A 27797-nucleotide genomic window follows, 5' to 3' on the forward strand; every position below is an offset into this window, starting at 1 on the left:
CCAGTAAGTGGTCGCTTCTCTGTTCAGAGAGTTGTTGCTACTCTCCTGTTCGATCTCCTGTTGAGTTCGTAGGTGTTCAGAATGGTTTGATCCCTATTCAGCTGAATTCCTGAGACCAGACAAAATCTAGGTCTCCTACTCCTCCGCCATCTTGCTCCGCCCCCCTGTAGTTTATTCTTTTTGTGTATTAGCTTACTTGTGGGTTATTTACCACAACACATCTCAGGTTTTTCCATCCTTTTCGATTGCCTTTCCCTCCCCCCCTACATTTGGTAAGTAAGGGAAGTAATAGAAACAGCCGTGATTATGTCATCAGACAGATGGGAGTTCCATCTTGGCCTTGCCTAGCTGTATGACTCTGAGCAAGTTGCTTGACCTCTCTGTTTCCTTCTAGAAAGGGAAGCCAGCCGCTTGCCCCGAGGCTCCTGAAAGTTGGTGGGTTATGGTGGGCGTGGGGTCTCTAGGTTCCCACTCGGGTGCTGCCCGCCACACCCCAAGCGGATTGCCCCCTCGGCAGCCCACCTGGCCCGTGCCTCTGAGCAGAGCCCCTCTCTCGCAGCGCTACCCACAGGCTGATGCCCCCTGCCCCCCGCCGCCCAACCGCGCCGGCACCGTGCCCGCCCTCTGACCTCTGCCTATTGGTCCAACCACCGCAGCCACCTGCTCTGTCTGGCCGCCGACGCGGGCCTCCACGTGTTGCTCTTCGCGCTGGTGGCCAGTGCGCACCGGGCCCCCGGCCCCTGCGTCATGGTGGCCAAAGGCTGTGCCAGTGCCTCAACGTCGACTGTAGCTTCATCGCGGTAGGACTCCGCGGGCACGATGCTGGGAAGTGGGCGGGGGTGGGGGGGGTGGCGGGATGCTGACGCAGGTTCCTCATAGCCGAAGGGACCCACACGTGGACTCCCGGAGTGCCAGGGCAGAAGGGTACCTCAGACGTCAGCTGCGTCGATCAATACTCGGTGGACACTGAGGCCCAGAGAGGGGCAGTGACTTGTCCATAGTCACACAGCCTGTAAAACACAGCCGGCAATTTTGCGCACTTAACTATGTACAGTCACCGTGCTAAGCCCTTTCCATTTGCTGTTCACAACAACCTGTGGTGGCCCCAGGGCAGGTGGCGTGGCTCCCGTGCGGGACTCCCAGCAGACAGAGAACACAGTAGAAGCCCTTGAATGCCAGGCTGATGAGTCAGAACAGATGCTCCGGGCCAGGGAGTGAGGTCTCCAAGCGTGTTTGATTGTGCGCTGCTACAATTAAAACAAAACAGAAACAGAAAATGAAAAACCCTTCCAATGACCCAATATGTGCTCATTTACTTATAATGATATACATGCCCTATTATCATTATAGCACCCTATAAGGCAAGAGTCATCCTGAACGGTCAGGGATGTACATCTTTAGTTCAGATACTCTTCTTGATAATGTCAGCCTCTTATGTGGGTTTTATTTTTATCCTCAGAACTGGCTACATACCAAGAGTCGGAGACCCATAACTCATTTGCTTGGTCACTTGCTTTATTAACACTGTTTTCAATCAGCACTTTCTTCACAGGAAATCTTGTCTTTTCTGTGAGAGGTAGTTTAACTTGGTTAAAACCAGACAAATGTCATCTGCAAGTCTATGTATCTGGGCACACATATACTGAAAGCAAATGAGCAAGGAGGGAGCCCTCCTCCAAAGCCCCTTTGGAAAACCCGGTCTTCCTCCAGGACACCTTGAGAACTAGACATAACACGTGCCTGTCTGACATACAGATTAAATGAGGGCACCGTGTCGACACGGATATTAAATGTTAGCAAAAGCTCTGTGCTTCTCATGTGTTTAGGCAAAAGTAATACCAGCAGTCATTCTGTAACATTTTCTCTTCCTGCCCCAATTCCGGAGACCCTGCTTTGCACATCTCGGCTGTGGACCTAGGGGAGCAGCGAAGGCTTGGGGGCAGGGGAGATGGTGAAGGGGCCCCTTGGGGGGGGGCACAGCCCGCTCAGAGGGAGGCGGGGAGACAGCTGCTGGGGAAAGGAGAATGGGCCGAGAAAGAGAGAACCAGGTGGGGGCTCTCTGCTGCTGCTGTGTCCAGCCAGGTGCTGATGTTCAGGTGCTGCCTGACGTGGCCACAGGCCACCTGGCTGGCTCAGATCCTGCTGCTGGACTGGAACATCCAGTTCCACCAGCTCATGGGCTACGTGGTGGTTGTGCTCTCCCTTGTGCACACTGTGGCCCACATTGTGAGCTGTGTGTCCTGCAGGCCCAGTGGGTGGGGAAGGGGTGTCCTGTATCAGCCAGCAGTCTGGATGGAAGTCTCTACCCGTGTGGGTATCTGACGGGGAGGGGTGGGGCCTCTGAAGGAACAGTGGAGAGGGAAGAGCTTGTCTTGTGCTGGTCTCCAGCGCTCCAGGCTCAGTCCGAGGCCAGCGCCTTCCTGTTCTGGGAACTGCTGCTCACCACCAGGCCTGGCATCAGCTGGGTCCACCACCCATGGCTCGGCCTCCCCGACCGGTGCTTGTCTGCTCCAGCTCCTGTGTCCGGAGGGGCGGCCCCTTGCCCCTTTGCTCTCCCAGGCTGGGCTCGCCTCTCATTTCCTCCAGAGCCCAGGAGGTGCCCAGGCTGGTCTGCATATCATGTGCATGTGATTTGGGGTCTGCTGTTGGGTCGTAGTGTTATGTCTGCCAAGTGGAAAATGTTTTGCTCTGGAAGATTCTGCCTTTTTGCTGGCCTGCCCCCTGCCCAAATTGGATTAGATTATAAAGTGGACCTGTGGTTCTCTACCTATGAAGTTATTTTAGGAATTAAGTGAGATAACATATGTGAAGCCCCTACCTATTCATCTGGCACACAGATGCTCCCAACATGTTAGTTCCATTTTCACTCCCCTCTGTGTAGTGTCCTCAAGATGCAGGAGGTCCCAGATTTGGTTTGGAGCTCCGGGGGCTGATCTGGTCACATCAGATGGACGTAAACAGAGCCCCAGCAGCAATCCTTTGATGTGGGACTCCGCATCCTCATTTGACCAATGAGGAGTCTGATGCTCAGACAAGTAATTTCCCAGCCCACGCTCCTGTGGCTAGGGGCAGAGCCAGTATTCATGCTCTTTCTTCTCCATGCCCAGGAAATTACCATCTTTTCTTTCCCCTGAGAAAGGGTCAATGTGATGGGGACACTGATGCTCATAAGCCCTTTGGGGGCACTCCACTCTGGCCAGAATATCCCTAGGCAGATGTTTCAGATGTTTGCTGCCAGTACCAGGAACCCTTACGTGATCCCTGGGCCAAACCCCCAGAATAAAGAAACCCCAAAATTCCGTCCCCAGCCTCCTACCCAGCCCAGTCCCCAGGAGAGGGTGTGTATGACCAAGGCTCTGGGTGCTGCCCTGGCTTTGAGGATGGCCCTGAGCTCTGGCCCTGTTCTGCCCCCAGGTCTTGAGCCCTGGAAGCTTACCAGCCCCTCCCTCTCCACCCTCACAGGTGTTCTACTGGACCCATTTGACCTACCTCCCCATGTGGATTCTGCTCATTCTGCACGGGCCCAACTTCTGGAAGTGGCTGCTGGTCCCTGGCGTCTTATTCTTGGAGAAGATCATCGGGCTAGCAGTGTCCCGCATGGCAGCCCTGTGCATTGTGGAAGTCAATCTCCTCCCCTCCAAGGTGCGAAGGGAAGTTGAAGGTGGAGGGCGCAGCAGCTAGATACCCGTTAGACCCGCGAGGAAATGGGGACTAGCGTAGCCCCTGCATGGTGGAGGGGACGAGCAAAGTCCAGGATCTGGTCTGGCCTTCAGGAGTGACACTTGAGGCAGAGGAATGACAGGTAGGCAGGACACCACTACAGACCAGCTCACGAAGCATATATTGAGAACCTGCAAGCTGCCAAGCCCTGTGCTACGTAGCAGAGACACAGCGATGGCTCAGGCACTGTCGTGCTCGGCCCCTGCATTACAGGGCAGGGCGGTGCGGGTGCGAGCAGAATGTCAGGAGGTACAAAACTATCCTTGAGAGGTCAGAGAAGGCTCCCGAAGGAGGAAGGAGGTGCCACATCAGGTTCTGAGAGACGAGCGGGAGTTTGTTGGATAAACAAGACAAGGAAGGGTACTGCTGGAACAGGAACAGCACCAGCAAAGGCACCGAGTTTGGGAGGGTATATTGTACCTGGGGACTGTGGGTAATTTGGCACAGCTGGAGCCAAGATGGCAGGGAGAAGGGGTGGGCGGGGGCCTGGTGGGCCCAGAGGCTCCTTGCCCTGCAGGCAACGGGGAACCCCTGAGCAGGGGGGGGGGGGAAGGGGACAGTGGTATTAGGCGGGTCTGTGTTCCAGCTAGATTTCTACATCGCTCTGGAAGATGGCTTGGTGAGGACTATTTACGAGGCTGTTGCACATGCGCAGATGAGAGCTCCTGACGGCCTTCACCTTCAACAGGGGCTGTGGGGTGGGGGTGGGGCAGCATATCCCAGACAGACTCAAGAGGTAACCTGCTGCATTTGGGGGTGGGAGAGAGGAGGGAGCCTAGGACATCTCCCAGGTGTCTGAGTGACTGGGCCATCTGTGGGGAAAGGGAAGGCAGTTCCAGGTGGGCTCACCTCTGGGCAGTTGAGTGTGAGGACATGGAGAGTGATGTGCTTTATATTGAGGCTCTGGCCTCAGACGGCCATGATGAGATTCACATCTCATGGTTACCTCGCCGGTGGCCTTGAGCAAGCTCCTTAGCCATCCTGAGCCTTAGCTGTTCATTAAAGTAGAGAATGAATGGCATCCGTCTCAGAGAATATGGCTGTGAGGACAGAGATGACATTTTCCGCACTTCACACAGCTCTGGCACCCAGTGAGTGCTCAGTGGAGTGAAGCTGTGGTCCGGGGCGGGGGAAATGTCGTTCTCCCAGGGGAGATGCCCGTGCGTGGTTGGAATCCCAGCCAAATGCTACAGAAGTTCCATACAAGGGGCTAGAGCAGTCAGGGGGCTTTACAGAGAAGGGGCCATGAAAAGCAGTGTTTACATCCTAAGATGTGGGATCAAGCCATGAGCCTCACTTCAGACGCATCTCAGTTCTCCCTTCCTCCCACCCCCCACCTGGCAAAGGGGTGCAGGGGGAGCCCCACTCACAGGCACGGGAGGGTCTCACATCCAGGGCCCACCAGGGTGGTGGTCGAGGAGGATGGCCCGGCCTCTGCCCTCTTGCCCAGGGGGCCCCCTGGCAGCTTTGAGCCTGCACAGATGACCCTGACCTTCTTCTCTCCCCGGGTCACCCACCTCCTCATCGAGAGGCCCCCTCTCTTCCACTACAGACCAGGTGACTACTTGTACCTGAACGTCCCCAGCATTGCGCTCTACAAGTGGCATCCCTTCACTATCAGCAGCGCTCTGGAGCAGAAAGGTACGCCCACCCCTCCCTGCGCTCGGCACGTACTTACGGGGTTCTGCCGGGTGTTGGGCACAGGCTGGGAACCAGGAACACGGGAGTGAACAAGACCAGAGACCCGGGTGCCTGGGTGGCTCAGTTGGTTAAGCGACTGCCTTCGGCTCAGGTCGTGAACCTGGAGTCCCGGGATCGAGTCCGACATCGGGCTCCCTGCTCGGCGGGGAGTCTGCTTCTCCCTCTGACCCTCTTCCCTCTCGTGCTCTCTATCTCTCATTCTCTCTCTCTCAAATAAATAAATAAAATCTTAAAAAAAAAAAAGACTAGAGACCCAAAGTTGCCCTCCACTCCGAAACCAGGAAGCAGATGCCTGAACACTTCCTGACTGGGGAGGTCTGGGCTGGACCAGCTGCCGTGAGGATCCCATGAGGGCCGGGCATCTTCCCCTGTCCCTGTGAGCAGGATCCCTGTGGAGCCCCGAGGCAGCAGAATCCCTCGAATCCTTCTTCCCCATCCCTGGACCACTCCCATTTCTCTCTGGCTCCCCAGCACCCACAGAACTGCTCAGCTGACCCGCCCCCCGCCCAGGGGACCTCTGGCCCCCAGCCCCATATGTGCCTGCCTTCTGGTCCTGGGCTGTTGTTGGAGCCAGCTCCTGGACCTCTGCCCTCTTCCTAGGCCAGAGATCGGCCTTTCCACCTTAAGTGGTACTTCTGGCAGGAATTCCTTGCATGACCTATGACAGCAAGACCCTTGCTCAACTTCATGAGGGGCGAAGGGTCCTGCTTTTTGTTTTCTCTGATTCATCCCTACTAAAAGCTTTAGTTCCACTCGGGATGCCTCCCAGGGAACCCCAGCTCCCACAGTTCAGGGTGCAGGCCCAAGGCAAGGGCTCCCCACATGAGGCTGCTCACCGCCTGCCCTGGAGTCACCTGAGTGGTGGCTCGGATGTACGGCGGGGCAGAGGTGGGGGTGGTGGCAGGAGGAGCAATGTTGTTTTCTTCCTATTTTTCTTCCCTGTTCTGTTTCTCAAGAAGACATCTGTTCTCAGAAAATTCAGACAGTATAGAGATATGTACAGAAGAAAATTAAGATCCCTCAAATAATTCCATCCAAAGAAAGCCATTGTCAGTCTTTTGGTGATCTGTCTTAATATATTTTTAAAGATTTTATTTATTTATTTGTCAGAGAGAGAGAGAGCGTACACGCGCACACAAGCAGGGGGAGTGGCAGGCAGAAGGAGAGGGAGAAGCAGACTCCCTGCTGAGCAGGGAGCCCGATGCGCGGCTCGATCCCAGGACCCTGAGATAATGACCTGAGCCGAAGGCAGACGCTGAACCGACCGAGCCACCCAGGTGCCCCTGTATTAATATTTCTTCGTGGTTCTATAGGTATAGAGAGAATTTTGCATACACGGGATCGTACTGTTCATGCTGTTTTGCAGCCCATTTTTTCTCCGTGCACAGTATGTCCTGAAGGCTTTTGCATGTCTGTTCTTTTAAAACAAGAACTTGCCTCTGTGGCTGCATTGTGTTCCAGTATACTGATACTAGTATGATTATAATGACTGTGTGCACTATAGGGAGGTGTCATCAATTGGACCCCTTCTCCAAGGGGTTTCTTCAGGGTCTCAGCTTGGAATCTGCCTGTCTGCTGGGCCCTGAGTCTCCTTGCTCTAATGTTGTGGATTCTCTCTGGTAGGTACCCTTCAGCAGAGAAGCCACCCCAAACCACCTTCTACCAGTCATCCACTCCACAGAGAACCTGAGTAAGCACCTGTTAGGTCCTAGGCACTGGGCACAACAAAAGCCATTGGTCCCACCACAGACTGAACACCTACAGTGGGCAGAGCCATTGACAAGCACCTGGTTGAATGTAGTGGTCCTTGCCATGGTGAGACCCTGGCGTCATGGAGGAGGCAGGGCCTGCACCCCCGGAGCTCCTAGGGTGCTCAGAGCCACTCTGACCCCTGTCTTGGCAGAGGAGACTGAACCCTTACTTTGTAGGCTTAAGTTGACTTCATGGATCTCACACTGGAGAGATCAGATTTCCCAGTCCCAGGGCTGTGACTCTGGTTTGGGCCTGAGGAAGGACATTTAGTCTGGGACTTGAGCAGTTAATGCCCAGCTCCAGTCCGTCAGGTGAGACAGGCCTGCTCCCCACTGGAGGAACCCGTGCTGAACCCCTGTGCCCATGCCCTGTCTCTTGCTCAGACACCATCTGGCTACACGTCCAGTCCGAAGGCCAGTGGACAGACAGGCTGTATGAGTCCTTCGAGACATCATGCCCCATGGACGGTGGCTGCAAACAGCTGTCAAGAAGGTTGAGGATGAGGAAGAGCCAGAGGAAGGCCCAGGTAGGTGGCTTCAGGGGAGGAAGGGTCCACCGTGGAGACAGACCCAACAGGGACCCTGTGCTGGCAGCTGGTGAGCATCCATCGTTGAACAATGGCTGTATACACTGGCTAGATGGCTGCACAGGGGGTGAGGCAGCTGTGAACTATGTGATCCAAGAGCCTGACCATGCCAGGTCCTCCCCAGTCGCATGTCCTCCTTTAGAAGCTGAGGGACAATGGAAAGAGCGAGGAAATTGAGATCAGAAAAACCCACCTCCATGTCTCCGCTCCAGCACATTCTAACTTTGTACATCCTTTAGCCTCACTGAGCTTTAGCTTATTCATCAGCCACCTGGAGGTGGTTCCCATCCTTGGCCTCCCTTTCTCACACGATTCTTTTAAGGACCAACAATGGAATGAATGCAGGTAAACTACTGAGCTGACCGGTCAGCAGGGTCCCGTGGACCCTTCATCATCCCCGTCAGCAGCTTCGGTGGTAGCATTGTTATCTTCTGAGCCCTGATGAAACCCACAAAGCTGACAAGTTGCCAGTGTCTGGAATGAATACAGGCTCTGGGAGATTTGGGAGGAATACAGCGAGATCACAGTAAGAATAGACAAAGGAGGCTGAAAGTGCCTGGACACAAAGCTAGTAGACTGTACCACTCAGCTGGGAGACATGTTAACATGGGGGAAAGCCTGCCCAGGGTCAAAGGAAAAGAAGTCCTGGGCCTGGCTCTGCCCTGCCACGCCCTTGTGGAATTTAAAGTCCACGGGAGAAAACCAGGCAGAATCCTGCCAGGCCAGACCAGAGGCAGGCATCCCCCTAGAAAGATGCAAAGCTTTGGAAAATGAAGGGGTAGGTAGAAACAAGCAGGGCGTTCTCTGCTCTTACTCAGGGGACGGAGGAAGCTGGCTCTCCAAACCAGCCGAGTCCTGCACCCCAGGAATCAGTGGGTAGATACACTAAAGGCTGTGTTTCTTTGGGACCTTAGGCACCACCGCCAAAGAGTAAGTTGGCACAATCTTTCTGGAAGGCAGTCTGGCCACATGCGTCAGCATCCTAAATATGTGGACCCACTGGCCCAGCATTTCCATTTTTAGGGCTTTGTCCTAAGAAGTTAATTGGATAGTTGCACAGGAAGTGCATTAATCTCCTTGTTCATTCATTCATTTAGCAATTTATTGAGCACAGCACCTACGGTTTTCCAAGGACGGTTCTAGATGCTGGAGATCTATCAGCAAAATTGACGCAGTCTCTGCTTAACTTCTGGAGGGAGAGATAGACAATAAACAAACAAAATACATGCATAATGTGTCAAGTGAAAATAAATGCTATGAAGGAAAATAAGTCAGGGTAGAGGGATAGAGACAGGAAAGGTGCTATTTTATATATGGTGGTTGTTGTTAACAATAATGAGAAAATGGAAATACTCGAAATACCCAACAATAGGGGTGTAGCTAAATAAATTACGCTTATCATGGAATAGTAAGTCCCTCAAAATGATTATGTAATGTATATGTGTTAGCATGAAAAGCTAGTCCAGATGTACTAAGTGGAAAAGCAGGTTAAAAAGCGGTATGTTTCATTTATGTAAGTGTGTGTGTGTGTCTGTGTGTGTAAGTAAAAGTCTGGAAGGACATCGAAAAATGTTTAGAGAAGCTATTCCACTTTATTCAGGGTACTTTTTTCACTTTATTCTTTCAAGCCCTGTAACATGGGAATCTTTACAAACTAACACATATTGATTGCATGATTTAAATAACAAAGCAATTTCCACTTTGAAACTAAACAGTTTGCCGTGCCAGCCTATCCATTTGGGAACCTCAGTACAGGGAGCAGTGGCCTTCGGCAGGGACATCACCATGGAGCTGACCTCCTGCGGGCCCAAGGGAACTCCACAGCAGGGGGACCTAAGGCCTGGTAAGCAGCAGGACAAAGGAAGGGGCTCCGGTGCGGTGGGGAGCTCTCTTTTATTTTTACATTCTCTCAACCACACTTTTAGTATTTGTTGTGATATGTTTGTCTATGTCCACAGTGTTAAGTTTAACTTTATAAGGAGATGCCAAACTGGTTTCTCAATTTCTGTGTTTCCATCAATAATGGACGAGCGTTCCAGTTGCTCTGCAGAGCCTTTGCCAACATTTGATATTGGCAGTGTCTTACGTTTTAGCCATTCTAGTGGATATGTAGCAGTATCTCAGTGTGCTCTTAATTTGCATTTCCCTAACAACTAATGATGCTGAGCATATTTTCATGTTCCTATTTGCTGTTTGTGCATTTGTAAAGCGTCTGTTCAAATATTTTGTCTACTCCTTAAATCTAGATGTTTGCCTTTTTTTATTAAGTTGTAAGAGTTCCTTGTGTATTCTGAAAACAGATCCACTGTCAGCTGCACATTTGACAAATACATTCTCCCAGTCTGTGGTTTGTCTTTTCATTTTCTTAAACTGTCTTTTAAGGACAACATTTTGAAATTTCAGTTATGTCCCATTTATCAGATTTTTTCTTTCATTCTTCATCCTTTTGTGTCCTGTCTAAAATCTTTGCCTCACCCAAGGTCATGAGTATTTTCTCCTAGAAGTTTTGCAGTTTTAGCTCTTCATTTCAATCAATCTCATAGTGAGTTCCACAAGGTATAGGATATTAGGTCACAATCAGTTTTATTCCTATTTACTAGCAACAGTTAATTGATTTCTGCTCAGGTCATGATCTCAGGGTTGTGACACCGAGTCCTGCATCAGGCTCCATGCTCAGTGGGGAGTCTGCTTGAGATTCTCTCCCTGCCCCTCCCTCCACTCATGTTCTCTCCCTCGCTCTCTCAAATAAATAAATAAATCTTTTTAAAAAATAAATAAAAATAGATACTGAAGCTGATTCTTTTGGAAAATCAAAAGACCTAGAATAGCTGTTAATCCTATCCATTTTTCATTTGTGGTGGTGTATTTTTCTTCTCTAGAGGTTCCATTTGGGTCTCTTCTATGTCTTCACATCCTATCTGCTCTCTCTTATTTTTACATTCTCTCAACCACACTTTTAGTATGTGTTGTGATATGTTTGTCTACGTCCATCATCTCTCTCATTTCTTGATCTGCTTCCAGTGACTAATTTTCTCCTAGTTATGGAACATATTCTCCTACTTCTCTGCACGCCTGATGATTTTATTGGATGTCAGGCATTGTGAACTGCATGTTGTGTGTTCTGGATTTTGTGGTATTTCTTTACCCAGTACTGTACCTTGTTCCGGTGCGCAGTTGTGTTACTTAGGGGAATTGGGATCCTTTCAAGACTGGCTTTTAACTTTCGTCAGGGTGAGTGCGGAGTAGGTGTTATGTGGGGCGACACCTCTGCAGGCGCTACCCACCGCCCTGAACATTACAAGTTCTCTCCACTCTTGTTGATGGAAGCACAAACTCTTCCCAGCTCTGTTCAAGCTCCCAGTACTGTTTAGCCTAGTGTGTTCTGGTAATTTTCTTTCCTCTATGTATTGGTTCACACTCAGCCAAAGACTTTACAGAAACTTGATGCAGATTTTTGGAGCTAGGGAGCTCCCTTTCTCCCTCCCTGCCTCCCTTCCTCCCTTCCTCCCTTCCTCTTTCTCTTCTTGTTCCACTTGCTCTTTTTGCTTGCAGTTCCCTTCCCTCAGTTTTGTGACTGACTGCCTTGTGTCTTCTCAACGCAGTGAGACCAGCATCAGGCAGTGAGCTGGGCTCACTTCATCTGTTTCCCTCTCTCAGTGACTACAGTCCTGTGCTGCTTGATCACGTGAGTCTGAAACCATTGTTTCATATATTTTGTCCATTTTTCTAGTTGTTTAAGGTGAGAAAGTAAATATGACTCTTTTTCCTCCGAGATCGTTTTTTTTAAGATTTATTTATTTTTTGAGAGGGAGAGAAAGCGTGCAAGCAGGGGAAGGGGCACAGGGAGAGACTCTCAAGCAGACGCCCCGCTGAGCATGGAGCCCGACACAGGGCTCGATCTCACGACCCTGAGATCACGACATGAGCCGAAACCAAGAGTTGGACACTCAACTGACTGAGCCACCCAGGCGCCCCTCCGACATAAATTTTTAATGTACATAATCTGCTAGTAGAGATGAACAGGTGAGGAAGCATAGGTATTGATTGTGGGGTGAATGCTCAGTATTTTTCCAGATGAGGTGGCAGTCGACAAGGGTACAGAATGGTCTAAGGTACAGGTTAAACAACTTAGCATGTACGAATTATTTTCCTGTTTGGTCCCTTCTTTTATATGAATGTTGTGAATGTCCTCCTCCAGCCCCACGGTCTCCCCCTGCCCACCGCTAAAGGTTGCTGCCTACATTTTGTGCTAAGCCAAGGCTTAGTCTATGCGATAGCGTGTTTCTCTGGGTTCATCGGAGTCTTCACAAGACATCTTTATGGAATACTGAGGTTTTTATCCTGTGTTTTAAAGTTAATCTGTTAGAATCATTGTTTTGTTTTACTTATGGAATAATAATATGAGGAGGAATAACTTTGGAGAATTGGTGGGGAGGTTTTATACTGGTTGAATTCAATGGAACCAGATCTTCTTTGGCTGTTTTAATTATCCTAAGGCTGCCATAAGTGAATTAAAATTCCTATGATAAATAGTTTATAAGTTCAAGTAATCAAACGTGGGTTTTTTTCTTAAGATTTTATTTATTTATTTGACACAGAGAGAGAGACAGTGAGAGATGGAACACAAGCAGGGGGAGTGGGAGAGGGAGGAGCAGGCTCCCCGCCGAGCAGGGAGCCCGATGCGGGGCTCGATCCCAGGACCCTGGGATCATGACCTGAGCCGAAGACAGACGCTTAACGACTGAGCCACCCAGGTGCCCCTCAAATGCAGTTTTTTATAAGAAACATTCAAACAGATGTAGTTTATTATAACAAACGTTCAAAGCCCTAAAGCACAAGTCAACAGTGTTTGACACAGAATTGGTAAACTTTAGAATGTTGCAATAAAGCTCCTCACCCTTTCTGGTAAATAACAATTATAGCAAATGTTTATAGAGCTTCAACTTCGTTCTCAATGCTTTTATGTATATTAATTTATTAGAAACACAATTTTATGATGACAAGCTAGGGGGGAAGTTTAGATTTCATTTAAATTTCCTGGTCGCTGGTATATAAATATTTGCTATTTGCTTCTTCCTAATCTGTGTAAACAAAGGATAACAACAAACCTGGTGCTTTGCCTTCTCAAGGCCACTTGAGTCAACAACTTTATTACCTCAAATTTCTTCCAGGGTTTTTCATTAACTGCAACAGAAACCCGTGACTTCTGGTTTCAACTTTAATTATTTACCAAGGTTTGAGTTCAAGAATGTATGGCTTCCCGCTTTTAATTTCTACAGCTTAAGCTTCAAACATTCTGTTTGAGTTTGAATCTTTATTCTATACCATAATAGCTCTCAAAACTTGGGGACATTATTGAACTGCTTTGCTTCGATTTCCTTATGTGAAAAATAGGGATGTAACAGTACCCACCTCATAGGGTTGTCATGAGGATTCAATGAACTCATCTGTGCAGCACCTAGAGCAGTGATTGGAGCTTAATAACTGCTCAGGAAAGTAAGCAGCAGCAGTAGCACCTGTAATAGTGGCGATAGTAGTAGCAGTGGTAGTAGCAGCAATAGTAGTTGTAGTAGTAGCTATAGTAGCAATCGTAGTAGTAGTAGCAGTAGTAGCAATACCTGTAGTAGCAATAGTAGTAGTAGCAGTAGCTGTAGTAGCAGTAGAAGTAGTAATGGTAGTATAGCAGTAGTAGCAATAGTAGTAGTAGCCGTAGTAGCAGCAGCAGTAGTAGTAGTAGCAGTAGTAATAGTGGTAGTAGCAATACTTGTAGTAGCAATAGTAGCAATAGTGGTAGTAGTAGTAATAGTGGTAGTAGCAATACCTGTAGTAGCAATAGTAGTTGCAATAGTTGTAGTAGTAGCTGTAGTAGCAGTAGTAGTAATAGTCATAGCAGCAATAATAGCAGTAGTAGTAATAGTGGTAGTAGCAATAGTCATAGTAGCAGTAGTAGTAATAGTGGTAGTAGCAATACTTGTAGTAGCAATAGTAGCAATAGTGGTAGTAGTAGTAATAGTGGTAGTAGCAATACCTGTAGTAGCAATAGTAGTTGCAATAGTTGTAGTAGTAGCTGTAGTAGCAGTAGTAGTAATAGTCATAGCAGCAATAATAGCAGTAGTAGTAATAGTGGTAGTAGCAATAGTCATAGTAGCAGTAGTAGTAATAGTGGTAGTAGCAATACTTGTAGTAGCAATAGTAGCAATAGTGGTAGTAGTAGTAATAGTGGTAGTAGCAATACCTGTAGTAGCAATAGTAGTTGCAATAGTTGTAGTAGTAGCTGTAGTAGCAGTAGTAGTAATAGTCATAGCAGCAATAATAGCAGTAGTAGTAATAGTGGTAGTAGCAATAGTAGTAGTAGCTGTAGTAGCAGCAGTAGTAGTAGCAGTAGTAATAGTGGTAGTAGCAATAGTCATAGTAGCAGTAGTAGTAATAGTGGTAGTAGCAATAGTAGTAGTAGCAGTAGTAGCAATAGTAGTAACAGTGGTAGTAGCAATACCTGTAGTAGCCATAGTGCAGGCCAGACAGTGGATATAGTCGCGGTGTGCGCCTGGCGCAGAGCCCACTCCGCCCCATCAGTGCGCCAGCTTTCCTTTCTAAAGCACTGGTGGGCCAAAGGTGTGAGTTCTGAGCACCCGTGGTCTCTCTCCGAGCCCTGGGGGCAAGGGGCTGACATCATGCCCTGTGCCTATCGTGGGCGTGAGCCCCTCCATGCCACCTTTGCCTCCCACCACCCAGGCCCCTTCATGGAGCTGCATATGTACATGACCTCTGCACTGGGCAAGCATGACATGAAGGTCAGTAGCCTGCAGATGGCCCTTGACCTCCTGGCCGAGAAGGAGACGAAGGACTCCATCACAGGGCCTCCAGACATGCACCCAGCCTGGGCGGCCTGACTGGAGCAAGGTAAAGGCTAGCGAGAGCCCCGGCCGCCTGCAGGGACCAGTGGGGCTGAGAGCCTAAGGCAGTGGCTGGGCAGGTTAGGGCCAAGCAGCTAGCAACTGGGCACGAGGCCAGCATCCAGGGTCCAACTGGGGTCACTGGTGCCATGACTGGCTCCCCTTGTTCCAACTTTGGGCTCGGTTTCCCCAACTGTTCAGAGAAGAATTTAGCCAATTTGACCTCCTAGGCCTCCCCCCAGCCCTGACTCCCTATGAACCGGGGTCAGAAGGCCTGAGTAGACGGGGTCTTGGGGAGGCAGCAGGTCCTGTCCTTCCTGGTACAAATGGAAAGACTGAGGCCCAAAGGCACAAAAGTTTGCGGTCTTTCTATTTTATTTCTCAGATTGGTTTTTAAATTATTTTTCCCCCTGAGTACTTACCAATCGGAGTGCAATTTGAGTGAGGTGCCAGAAGGTACTGCTTTTCAATCTGTGGGCGATAATCATGCCCAGATAGTGAGGGAACAGGACACCACTGGTGCTTGGGCACCAAGGAGGGCTTTCCACAATGGCCTCCGTAAGCAGAATTTGGGGTGGGAAAGGGTCTTCGCTGGGGGAACAGTCAGACTTTAGGAAAGAGACATTTCAGTGGAGGCACGTGCCTGCTGGAGGACTAGCAGGATGTCCAGACAGTTGGGGTTCAGCGTGCCCACAGGGCCCTATCCCTGTCCCCCAACACTGCAGTCTCCCCGCAGACGTGCTCCAGGAGTGGAGGGCCTGGGCCTTCTGGTCCAGCCCCTTCCTGGTGTCTGGGTCAGGTTAGGGGTTGAGCCAATGGCCCCCCAAAAGAATGGCTGCATGTTGGACCCTTTGCTCTGAAGCTAAGCACCTGTGCCTTGGAGTTCCTCATGGGGACAGAGGGACATCGCTGCCGACCCGTTATGTTTTCAGCTCTAGCTGGGTGTGTCCCTGAGCGGGTCCACAGGCTCACTCCCCTCCCTCTGCTCTCTCCGACCCCGTGTGGGCTCCAGATGCTCCAGAAAGTGGCTGCTGAGAAGAAGGGCAAGGTGCAGGTCTTCTTCTGTGGCTCCCCAGTCCTGGCCAAGGTGCTCAAGGGCCACTGTGAGCAGTTTGGCTTCAAATTCTTCCAAGAGAACTTTTAGCCTCGTCTCTCCCAGTTCTGCCCAACCCACACTGCCAGCCAACTCGATCACATTTCTCCCATGCCCCACAGAGGCCAGCCTCAGAGGACCCACCTAGTCCTGCTCCACACCCAGAGCAGATGGACTTCCTTCAAGGACCCAGGGGAAAGGGCGGTGGCCTGCGTGGTGCTGCTGTGCATTCTGGGATTGCTGAGAAACTGACCAGGCCAGAGGCCCGCGGCTCCGGAAGGGGGTGTGGAGGCGGCTCCCCAGGCCACTGCCCCTCCAAAAGTCCCCTGAGGGAGCCTTCCCCCACAGCGGTGGTCCCACACCTGCCTAATCATCACATCATTTGGGATTTTATCCCAACATTTTATTATGAAAATTTTCAAACCTACAGACAGCTGAAAGAATTGTACAGTGGACAGGGTTACCCACTTGCTGGATTCCTCTGTCAGCGTTTTGCTATATTTGCTTTCCTGCATATTATCCATCCAGCCCTCTCTCCGTCCATCAACCCACCTTGTTTTTGTGATGCACTTCAGAGCATGCTTTGCCGTTCAGAGGAGCTTTCTTTCCATGCAGACTCCTGGGTCCCATTCCCAGAAATTCTGTTTGTGAAGTCCTGGGGAGGAGACCCGGAAGATGTATTTTATTCAAAATCCATCCTTTTCGGAATAGATAAGCAGCACATTTCCTACTTGTCTCTCTGTCACTGTCCCCCTAGTTGTCTGTGTCCCTTTTCCTCCCCCCACCCCCTGCCCCTCTCCCTCTGCCTCTCTCTGCCTCTCCCCTGTTCATGTCCCTCAGTATCCCTTCCTGGCTCCACATGTTGGTTTCTCCTTTCTCCCCATGCACCGAGTCATCAGAGAAATAGGGGGGAGACAGTGTGTGTGTGTGTGTGTGTGTGTGTGTGTGTGTGTGTGTGTGTGTGTGTCCATCTGAGGGGGACACAGAAAGGCCGAGTGCCTGGAAACCATGCACGTTGTTACTTGAAGCTCAGTTGAGCCACGCCACCGTGATGCAGCCCTGGCCTCCTCTCCCGAGTCTGATTCTTCATCTGAAAAATGGCCCTGATGACATCACCCGGTCACAGTTGTGAGAGTAGAATGAGACATCAGCATCAGGGCTCAGGACACGCATCTTCCATCCCCGCATGGCTCTCTGGGTCTCAGCATCTTCTTCCTAGGCAGCCTCTGTCACATCTGTCACCGTGCGGCCGGAGTACCTGGCAGAGGCAGCAAATGCCGAAGCTCTCCTATGAGACGTGTTGTGGAGGGCAGGGGAAGGAGGGCTGGCCTCGCCCCCTCAGATCGGAGCTGGGGGTTTCCACCTACCCCGCACCGCCAGCCCCTGTGAACCGTTCAGGTCCTGGGCATCCTCCACGTTGCAGCCTGTCAGGCTAGTTCTCTGTCCTCTGTGAGAGTCTAAGACACCCCTCCCCAACCCGCCTTCCAGGGTTCCAATCAGGCACTTACCCACGGAATTGCAGTTGTGCCTTTCTTTTGTGCGGATTGGAAGACCCAGAGGGAGAACAGGTGAAGAAGCTGGGTTACAGCCGTGATGATGACACCCCTTCTAAAGAGCTGGGCATCCAAGGGAGGAGCTGGGTGGTGTGCACAGGCTGAGCGGAGAGGGCAGATGGAAGCATCCTGTGGGTGACAACAAAACAAAAGTCAGTGGGGAAAGTTCTCTTCACAAAGCAGCAGTGAGAGAAGGGGAAGGTGGCCAATGGAGTGTAAGGGCGCCCTGGGGGAGAGGGCGGAGTGCTCCTTGGGGACAGAGGCAGGACAGCGGAGGCAGGAGGAGCCGGAGGAAGGGCTGGGTGCAGAGGGCGGGGAGGAGGGGAGCTGGGCCTCACTGAGCCCCTCCACACTCGGAGCCCGCACATCTGGGAGACCTGGTGTTGGGGGCCTTCTACACATGGCCAGGTTCTGTTCCCAGCGAGCCTGGGGTAGGCACACAACTCACATGGAGGAGTCGCGTTATCATCTTGTGGTCACACAGGCTTGGAACCCATTTGCCCCTGCCGATTTGGTTTTCCCCCCTTCATCAGACTTGTGAAGCCTTTGGGGGAGACTGTCACTCTTTGCAGTGGAGAAGTTAACTAAGGGGGTGTTCTGACTCAGGGTTGGGGTATGCAATGGGAATGTGCCAGTCATTTGGAAAGTTGGCAGAGCAGAGTCTGTTTAGCATAGGACTTCTCTGTCTGTCTCTGTTCATCTAGAATTTTATATCACGCAGAGGGTGGGAACAGTTGGAAGAATATGAATATAAAATCTTTTTTTTAATTTTTAAAATTTTATATAAATTCTAAAATCCATTAAGGGCCCACATGTTTGACTTAAGACCCGGTGAGTCCTAAGGCTTTCTCTCCAGACATACTCCAGTTGCCCACTGGAGGGCGCTGCGGAATCAGAGATCTTGGAGGTTTTGTTTGCTGGGAAGGAGACTGGTTCCTGAGTGGCAGTGAATCCAAGGCAGGCGGGAGGAGACTGCACCCCCCCCCCCCCCGCCACCCCACCCCCGAAGCTCCAGGCAACACCTCCAGGCCCAAACGTGGGATGTGTGAAGTCGAGAGAATTAATTTTCAAGAGCAGAGTTCCTCTAGCTGCCGGCCCCTAACACCAACACACAGATGCACACACAGACCCTCTCCCGGCCACGCCCTCCCCACATACCCCTCCCTTCCTGGGACCCACTGTCTAGGTCCTGGGGCTTCCCACGTTTCCATCTGTAAGGTCAGAAGAGGCCTGGCTGGGGGAGAGTTTGTAGGTCCATGCTCTGCCCCGGGGCTCTACCACCGTGGCCTATCATCATAGGTGGTGTGTCCATCTGGATGTGGCCTGGATGTCCAGATGGGGGCCATCGTCCCATCAACAAAATGGCTGACTCTCCTTAGACGTTTGCCGGTCTAAGAGGGCTGAGGCAGGCACACAGAAAAAGAACAGAAGGAACCCAGGCTAACTACAGATAAAGGGTGGATTATGTGGCGGTGAGCTCCCCACGCCGTCAGCTCCCCAAGGCCAGGCCCGCGGCCCCAGAATCTAGCGGAGGGAACAGCAAGAGGCCTACGCCGCGTGTCGACGCCCACAAGGCCAAGGGCTTCCTCAACTGGCATGATCCTTGGGGAGGACGGGTCCTCTGCATATAAGGGTAACAGAGGCGCGAACTCGAGCCCACTGAAGGCATCCCCTCGCCAGGGTCCGCAAGGCTTCTCTGCTCTGAGGACAACAGCTCGGGCAGAGACAGCAGGTGCTCGTGAAGCGGTGAGACAGGCCCACCCGGACGAAGGAGACGCACAAGTGCAGTCTATTAATACACCGAGAGCCAACGGGCATTCCGGGGAGGGGAGGGTGACAGCGGCAATAGTGCGAGGTGCCACCAGCCTGGCAGACAGGGTCAAGATTGGGGCGGGATCAGAGACGAGTGGCGCTGGGCGAACACCTTGGAGACGCGCAGAGAAAGGGCCTGTGCCCTCTGAAGTCAGGGCATGGGCTTCCACATTTGCGTCTGTCGCAGTCAGCTGTGTGACCTTGGATCTGCCCTGGGGCCTCTCTGAGCTGTCACCTCCTCATCTATAAGATGAGCAGATTAAGGATGAGTATTTTTTTAAAGATTTTATTTATTTATTTGAGACAGAATGAGAGAGAAAGAGAGAGAGAGAGCGCACACGAGAGGGGGGAGGGTCAGAGGGAGAAGCAGACTCCCCGCTGAGCAGGGAGCCCGACGCGGGACTCGATCCCGGGACTCCAGGGCCACGACCTGAGCCGAAGGCCATCGCCCAACCGACTGAGCCACCCAGGCGCCCCTAAGGATGAGTATTTTAAAATGCTAGGATATGCATACTCCTTTCTTGAAAGATACGCAAAAAATGCATGTTTTTCACCTGTTTGGGGAGTAGGACCGGAGGGACAATCTTGTCTGGGGGCCGCTTTGTTGTTATTTCTTTTTCTTTTTATCTTCTACCCCTCCCTAAAGTTCGAAGTTTTTACGATAAATATCTGTAGGTTTTATAGTTTTATTTTTTTAAAGGATGTTAAGTAAAAGAAAAATGAACTTCACGTAACCCCAAAACAAACTGCGCATGCGTATGGGGCAAGGGCTAAATCGGCGGAAACGCGTGGGAAGACAGGCGACACACCAAACGCTCGCAGGGGCCCGCGGAGGAGGAGGTAAGGGAGGACTCTCGCGCGTTCCTCTTTCCTCTCATGCATTCACGTAGCAGCCATGTAACGTTTCACATTATGGCATAGAAATTTTACACCTGGCCCTTCAGGAGTTCTTGTGTGATTGTTTTACTTCTTAATCTATGTTCTTAGGTTAGGCCTATATGGTTTTGTTTTGTTTTGTTTTGTTTTCCGAGAATAAACAAAATGGAGGAATTGAGGTGTCCTTACGATCCTGAATACCGATTAGCTCCCAAATGGAAGTGTTCGGGCCGCGGCTGGGCAGTGGGACCGGCGCGTCCAGCGAGGGGGGGGGCGCTGCCGGGCCTCTTCTGAAAAGGGAGGTTGCAGCCTGCGGGATTCAGTGTGCCAACCTGCGGGCCCTAGCCGGTCTCAGGAGTAAAGCCGGTGCGCACAGACGGCAGGGGCCCTGCGCAGGAGAAGCTGCCTGCATGGGGCTGCGCAGCCTCGCAGGCCAGATGCCGGGGGCCGGGGGAGCCCGCGGAGCCGGGGCGGGGGGGGGGGGTGTACCAGGGGTGCCGGGAGGAGGTGCACGGGAGGGGGGCACTATTTCTGCTAAACAAACACTCATCGTAACCAGCCTTCCCGACAGATTGATGCATCTTTTTATGATCTGTCTTTACAATATGATGACTCTCTCCTTTTAAAAAGAAGATTAATTCAGACAAGACATTTATTTTATGGGGAAATCCATCCCAGGGGAAGAAATACTCAAGCTCAATGGCGGAGATGGCTGGAAGGAGAGTTGACTCCGCAGGCAGCTTCCAGCCTCCCAACCAGAGCCCCATGACAATGGCCCCAAAGGGCTCCTGCCCACGGACAAACGGGGCCATCTTGAATCAGCCCAGCTGGGTGAGGGTAGCTTGCTGGAGAAAACAAAAAAAGAAAAATAGGTAGTGAGTTTCTAGGGGGCAGGCGTGAAAAGGGCACATTTTTTTGGTAAAGAAGTTCTGAGATGCACCCAAATGTGGTGGGATTCGAGTTTTCATATATAAATCAAGCTTGTCTTTAAACGCCCCTGAAGAGCATTCAAGAGAAATGAATTATTTGTCTCTGTGTCTCTGGGACTGGAATAACGCTACCACCTGGCAGGGGCTTGGCCGTGTGTCATGAATGTTTCTGCCCCTGTGGTCCCTGTTTCAGCTGGTGGCACCGGGAGGCAGCATTGACTCTTCTATCTTCCCCATCTTCCTCCCCCAGCCAATCACCAAGCTCTGTCAACATGACATCCTATGCGTTTCTCACATCCATTCCCTCCTCCTTGGCCCTGCCCAGGTTCAGTCCTTCAACTGCCTTTCGCCTGGACTTTGCAGTAGCCTCCTGGCTGGTCTCCCTGCCTCCAGCCTCTCCCAGCCAACCCCCCCCCCCAACTGTTGCAGATCTAATCACACATCTTCCTGTTGGATAACTGTCCCTTTGCTATCATCCAAGCCCTGAGACGGGCACACAGACCTCCCCCATAAGCTAAGCACTCAGTTACGATCTGCAACCACGTTATTACTGGCCCTTCCCGACTTCTTGCGTCTTGCCAATGCCCATCTCCCTCTCTGTGCTCTAAAAATACCAGGTAACAGAGCTCCTCCCAGACAGAGCATCTTCAAGCCCTGGCCTCCATGGTGCCTGACATGTGGAGCACCCTTCCCCACCTTCAGGTTGAGGTTTCAGAACATTTCATCTCCAGCCCATCTGTGAAGATGGCCTTGCCTGGTCCCTCTCGTCACAGAATAAACAGCCTCCTCCATATGATGGCTCGGGACCGACTTCTGCTCGGGCATCTTCTGCAGGTACTTACCTATTTACTAGCCTGGGGACCCCTTGAGGGCAGGAACAGACTCTGTCTGTCTGTCTCTCGGCCCCTGGTACGTAGCAGGTGATCAGCAAAGGCGTTGGTAAGCTGACAGGACTCCCTGGAGCCCCCATCTCTCCTTCCTTTCCCTACCGGCATTGCTGCTCCCCATCGAGGGTGGGAAAACCCGAATATCCCTGCAGGCAGTCAGGACCTCTCCTGTGAGTAGAGCAGGCGGCTGCCTTCAGAAAGGCTCCTGCGTCCCCCACCTCCCCCACCAGCCACGCTGGCTTTTCTCCCACGGGGAGGTCAGGTGTAATAGACACGTCTGAGAGGCAGAGGCGCTCACGTCTCCAGCCCCGCTGTGAGACTCGGCGGTGGGGCTTGAGGTCCCTTGCACCTGTGACACCTCATTCTCCTCTTCCTCTCTCTTCCTGTAACTCGAAAGAGATGGATGACTTAGAAAGAGCAAATGAATCAGAAATAGGGAGAGCAAAAAAAAAGAGAGAGTGATTTTGCCAAGTTATTATTCAAAGGAGCCCCATCAATCGCCCGGTCAGTGGGGGGAGTGGCCGTGCTGTCTGGAGCTGTCTCTGCGTGAGTGAGCAGGTGCCTGGGGTCCTCTGGCAGCCATCACAGGGGGAGGGAGGGAGGGAGGCCAGAGGGGCGCTGAAGGGGGTCAACCAACCCAAAGGTCCGGGACAAGGTCCACCGACCTGCTTTTCTCGGCAGAGGCCAGAGCCCCGAAGGCTGCACTCCGGGCCAGGCCAGCTCTGGTGGAAGCACCCGCAGGGCAGAGAGGAGAGAGATGGGTGGGGTGGGGTGCACAAGCCTCTGGCCAGGAGCCTGCTCTCCTCAGCAGCATGACCCCGGCCTCTGCTACCCTGGACGGGGCAGTCACTGCCTCCTCCCACCAGAAGGGGAGCCTAAGTCACTCTCATCCCTGCATCCCAGGGCTGAGCCCGATGAACGCTCCTTGAGGGAGTGAATGAATGAATGAGGAAATTATTACAGCACATTGTTTGCTTCTCTTTGTGATTCTTACTTACTACTACTTACTACTTTGCCATAATTTTTGCCCATAGGTTATCCCTGCTTATTAAATTGTCATTATAATCTACTTGGAGGCAAAACCTAAATCTGATTTCTCTCTATGAGAAACTGTTGCAAATCGCTGGCCTTGGAAAATAATCGTGGGTGAAGGGAGGGTGGTGGGGAGGGGCATGAGAGCCTCAGTCCGTGTCCCAGGGGAGGTTGTTGGCCCCCAGGCTCCACATCAGAGGGCATTTTGGTGCCGTGAAGCAGACGAGCTTGTTGAATTCCTACCATTCTGGGTGCTGGAGTTCAACAATGGACAGAAGGGTCAAGGTCTCTGCTCTCAGTTTACTCATCTGTAAAATGGGGACAAAATAATAATGGAACCTATTAGATAGGACAATGGTAAGGATTCAAGGAGTTAATGTGTGCGAGGTGCTTAAAACAGTGCCATGCATGTAGTTACATTTCAATAAATGTTGGTTATTTCTGTCTTACTCTCTTTGGGCCGCTATGACAAAACAGCATAGACTGGGTGGCTTATAAACAACACAATTTATTGCTCTCAGTTCTGGAGGCTGGGGGGTCCAAGATCAAGGTGCCAGCTTGGTTGGGTTCTGGTGAGGACCCTCTTCCAGGTTCCGCCCCTGCCATCAGGAGACACCTGTTGTCCCTTGTCTTTAGGTCCTTTATGACCAGCCATATCTGGAGGCCTAATAAGCACCCTCCTGTCCCACGGAGGACCACCAGGCGCCCGGGGGACAGCAAAAAACCACCGCCCTCCCCCACCTCGGGGGGAAGCCTGGGCCAGGCCGTGTGGCTACTGCTGCAGTGCCCCTCCTGCATCCCATCCCAAACCCACTCGTCCTAGGCGGTAGGAGGCAGGACCAGATCAAATCATGGCTCCTCCAGCTCATTAGCGCTGCATTGTGAATTCCGGGAGTAATGTATGTTCTTTTCTCCCCGGATTGCTTCTGAAATTTCCTGCCTGTTTATCAAATCTGAGCCACACTTCGCAGCCCCTGCTCTTTAGCTTTGTGCTCTTCTTCTCCAGAAGAAGAAAAACAGCAAAATTCTCTCGGGGGTTTCAATTCAGTGCTGAGGACAAGAGGGCCAGTTTCAAATAGCCTGGCCCCATGTCCCCAGGGGAGCAGGGAGATGGGGTGGGCTTTAGGAGGTCGGAGGGTCTCAAAAAGAACCTGGCCCCCCACCCGGGCTGGACTGAGGCTAATCTCCCAGGAAGGAAAGCCCCCTCCTCCCGCCCTACTCCGCCAACAAAACCCTATCGAATCAGCAGAGGCCTACTAGTCCACCATTTGGAAAATCGCTCCATTCATTCATTCATTCATTCACTTGACAAGTGTTTGCTGAATGCGGGCCTTGTGCCCGGTACAGGGGCAGGCAGGAGGACAGCGCGTGTGGTGCCAGTACGATGAAGCAGATGCCTGCGGAGAGCCTCATAAAGTGCTCTGATGGCCAAAGGAGGAGGGGGCCGAGGTCAGGGTGGGGTGAAATGACCCCTGGCCTTGGTCTTGAAGGGGGAGTGGGAAACAGGGGTGGAGGCAAGCGGCTCTTCAGGGTACAAGTCCGAGCATGCGCGGAGGCTCGGAGGTGGGACTGTGTATCTCTGCGTGGTGGAGGATGGGGGGGGCGGGGGGAGTGGGGGGGGGCGGGGGGAGTGGGGGGGGCGGGGGGGAGTGGAGGGGGGAGGAGTGCAGCGATGGAACCGGGCCTGGAAGCGGAGCCCTGAGGAGCCACTCCAAGATTTAGAGCAAGGGCATGACAGGGCCATAAGAAAGATCAGCCTCCACATTTGTAAATGAAATGGAGGCGGGAGAGCAAATGCAGGGAGCCCAGGTGGGGGAAGAGGACCCGGACCAAGGCGGAGGCGGGGAGGATGGATTGGGCAGCACTGAAGAGGCGATGAAGGGGTGAGCGGTGAGGGGTGAGGGCAAAGACTTCCCACACCAAAACCATTCAAGCCGAGACACAAAGGCCACTCAAGCCAGCCCTAGCAAAAGGAAAGTTGATGGTCAGGATGGCACAGGCAAGCTCCAATCCCGGGAGGGGATGGACCCAAGCCAGCAGTGAGGCTGCCCTTCGCTTCTCAAGGACCCGAGTGGCCTCTGCCGGCAGGTCCCTGCGCCCGGCCCCTTCTGGTATGGAGACCCCTTCGCGCAGGGGGCCGTAATCTCCGGGCCGCTGACACCCCAGATCCTTGAGAGAGAGTTTCTGAGTGGCTGGGCTCGCGTCCTGGCCGCCAGCCATTGTCTGCCTTTGGCTCGGGGCCCATGTCTGGTGCCATCAGCCGTGGCTGGCGTGGGGATGGGCCCAGACGTCCCGGGACTACCCCTTCGGGAGCTGTGAGCAGGCTGTGGTCTCTGGGAGGGGCGTGGGCAGGGAAGGCCGTGAGGGTGTCTCACGCAGGGATCGCCTGTACTTGAACCTCTGTTCCCTCAGGTCTGTGCATTCAGATCCCACCAGAGCCTCCTCATTCTCTCACGGGGGAGGCTGTTCCATGTGCCTGTGTGTGTCACCTCCAGCTGGTCTGAACGGTCCCTGAGGCTGGAGCCTTTCGTCCCCCTTCACGTGCCCTACAGAGCCCTTGGAAAAGAGCTTGGTAAACAGTAGTAAATACATAAAGGCTTTTTGCTTGACCTCGGATTGTATCTAACATCATTTTTAAATTGTTTCTCTATACTGAAGATTGGAAATAGTACCCTTGCCCAGGGAGTGTTTACCTTAGTGGGTGTCCACCCACCCCATGAACAGTGAGGGAACAAGACACCTGACCCCAATGTTCTTCTCCCTTTTTCTTTGCAAACTAAACCCTGACTTTGTTCTGGGCAACTCCAGGTGATAAATCCCGACCAGATTAACGAGTCATGAAAATTCTGAGGCACACGAGGACACCAGGGCTCCCCTGGGCAGCAAGAATCTGCCGGGGGTTCCGGGAAAGCTTTTGTTCTTCTGGGAAAAGGAACAGCAAAGTCTGGTGCCACCTCCGTCTCCTGCTTCCCGTCTTGACTGAGTGAGATTCCTGGACAACTGGAGCCATCCGCTGACCATGAGCAGAAGCCAATACCTGGAGTGATTGGAGGAGAAAGGCACGGAACCCCGGTATCCAAGGCAATGTCAAGTCCTTGCCCTCACCTAAGCTGCTTCTTCTCCAGGATAGGAAGTTCGCTTTTCTCAGGTCTCACCACAGCTCCTAGAACAGTGCCTGGTGCGTGGTCAGCTCTCAGTAGTTTTTTGTGGATCGAGGGAATGTCTTTACCCCTTAGGGCACTGTTAGTTGGGCGATGGGTTCCTTACAATCAGATTCCTAACCGATTTCACTCCATACCTACAAAAATTCGTAACAGTGTAGGCCAAAATTATAAATGGAGGAAGGTGGGTGGACCCACAAATTCAGGTGCCACCCTGAAATTTGAAAAGAGATGCTGTGAGAAGCCACCTGGGCCCGGACCCTCTCGGCCTTTCTGGGCTTAAAGCAGGGACCACCCGCCCCTCTCCCTACAACTTGCGCTTGCGCCCCCCTTGTTCCCCAAGGGAAGGGCAGGATGGCTCACTGTTGATGAGTTAATGTTTCTCGGTGTTAGCCATCACCTTCTGGCCCTGATTCCCAGAGCTGAGGAGGCACCCGTGACCCAGGTCTTCCCAGGTAGGAGAGGTCAAAACCCCACCAAACATGGAGGGGAGGGGACCAGCTTTTCTCAGGTTCCCACTACAGGCCTGGAACCTAACTTGGCAAGACCCCTTTCAGCCTCCCTATTTTTATATCCAACTAATACCAGATTTTAGGTTTCTCAGCTCCCTCTCCTGTGCTCCCAATTTTCTTGCCATGCTGCTATCAACGTCTTACCCCCCATTCTCTGAAACGTCACCTAATGTCTTCTGCTCTTTCCTTCAAAATCCAACTCAAAACTCCTTTTCTCTAGGAAGTATTTCTGCTTTATGCTCCCAACCCCATCATCCATAGTCTGTGCCTCACGCTGCTAAGCACGCACTTGAGTGTGGATTAATAAATGTCTCGAATCTTCATGCTTGCCCATGTGCAACCTCCTTGCCCATACTAAGCTCCCAAGGGCAGTGCCTGCATATCTCTCATAATGAGCGTCCATGGTTTGGTACATAGTGGAGACTTAAAAATCCCGCTGTTTCAATTATCTATTGCTGTATAATACACAAAATTTAATGGCTGAAGACAACCATGTGATTATCTCTCATGAGACTGGAAGGTGATTGGGATCCGCTGGGCAGTTCTTCCGTTGTACATGGTATCGCCTGGGACCGCAGCCGTGTGGGGTTGGACTGGGCTGGAGCGTCCAGGATGGCTCACTCACATGGCTGGTGCCTTACAGGCATGGCTGGAAGGCTGGGCTCTGGGGGACACAGGGATCGTTGCACTTCTCTCTCTCTCTCTCTCTCTCTCCACATATTCTAAGAGTTTCTTCTTTTCCACGTGTTCTCTCAATATGCTCTCTCCAGCACAGAGAGACCAAATTTCTTACATATTGGCTCCACATCCCCCAAAAGCACAAAATTGTTAGTTTCTAGGGCTTCTTAAGCCTTAGGCTCAGAACTGTCTCAGTGCCCACCACATTTTACGGGTTAAAGCAAATCACAGACCAGCCCAGATCAGATATGGAAGGAGGTCACACAGAGTGAGACCGGAACCAGTTCATAGGGGGACATCTCTGCTACCCACCACCCCCTGACTGAATGCCCAGGAGTATTTTATAGAGTCAGGGGTCTGGTTTTCTAAAGTGCCAAGATTTCCACAAAGACTCAGTTCTTCCTTGTTTTCATCAAGACACACACACACACACACACACACACACACACACACACACACACACATCCTGAAACACTGCCACCCCATCCTGTAAAAATAATCAAATCTCGAAGATGCTGAAGTATGTTATGTGTGTTATGAAGGAGAGATTAAACGCCATCCTTTTTTAGCTGCCTATTTATAAGGTGTCTTAAATATATTATCTCGTTCGAT

General features: G+C 51.8%; 1 protein-coding gene and 1 long non-coding RNA gene across 2 annotated transcripts in view; both read left to right on the forward strand.

Moving 5' to 3' along the window:
• Positions 1–15796, forward strand: part of NOX5 (NADPH oxidase 5) — a 33304-nt gene extending 17508 nt beyond the window's left edge. The window contains 13 exon segments of the mRNA XM_027569161.2: positions 560–593; positions 595–763; positions 766–800; positions 2083–2251; positions 2389–2468; positions 2470–2521; positions 3392–3642; positions 5202–5361; positions 7557–7699; positions 9515–9602; positions 14492–14613; positions 14615–14659; positions 15665–15796. Coding sequence (XP_027424962.1) covers positions 560–593; positions 595–763; positions 766–800; positions 2083–2251; positions 2389–2468; positions 2470–2521; positions 3392–3642; positions 5202–5361; positions 7557–7699; positions 9515–9602; positions 14492–14613; positions 14615–14659; positions 15665–15796 — 1480 coding nt within the window.
• Positions 15797–19839: 4043 nt separating this feature from the next.
• On the forward strand, positions 19840–27596 carry LOC113910061. Its single transcript, XR_003515898.2, has 3 exons — positions 19840–19950; positions 21533–21749; positions 25643–27596. It is a non-coding gene; the product is annotated as an uncharacterized LOC113910061 (long non-coding RNA).
• The last annotated feature ends 201 nt before the right edge of the window (positions 27597–27797 follow it).

This window comes from Zalophus californianus, chromosome 6, assembly GCF_009762305.2.
Source record: "Zalophus californianus isolate mZalCal1 chromosome 6, mZalCal1.pri.v2, whole genome shotgun sequence".
NCBI lineage: Eukaryota > Metazoa > Chordata > Mammalia > Carnivora > Otariidae > Zalophus > Zalophus californianus.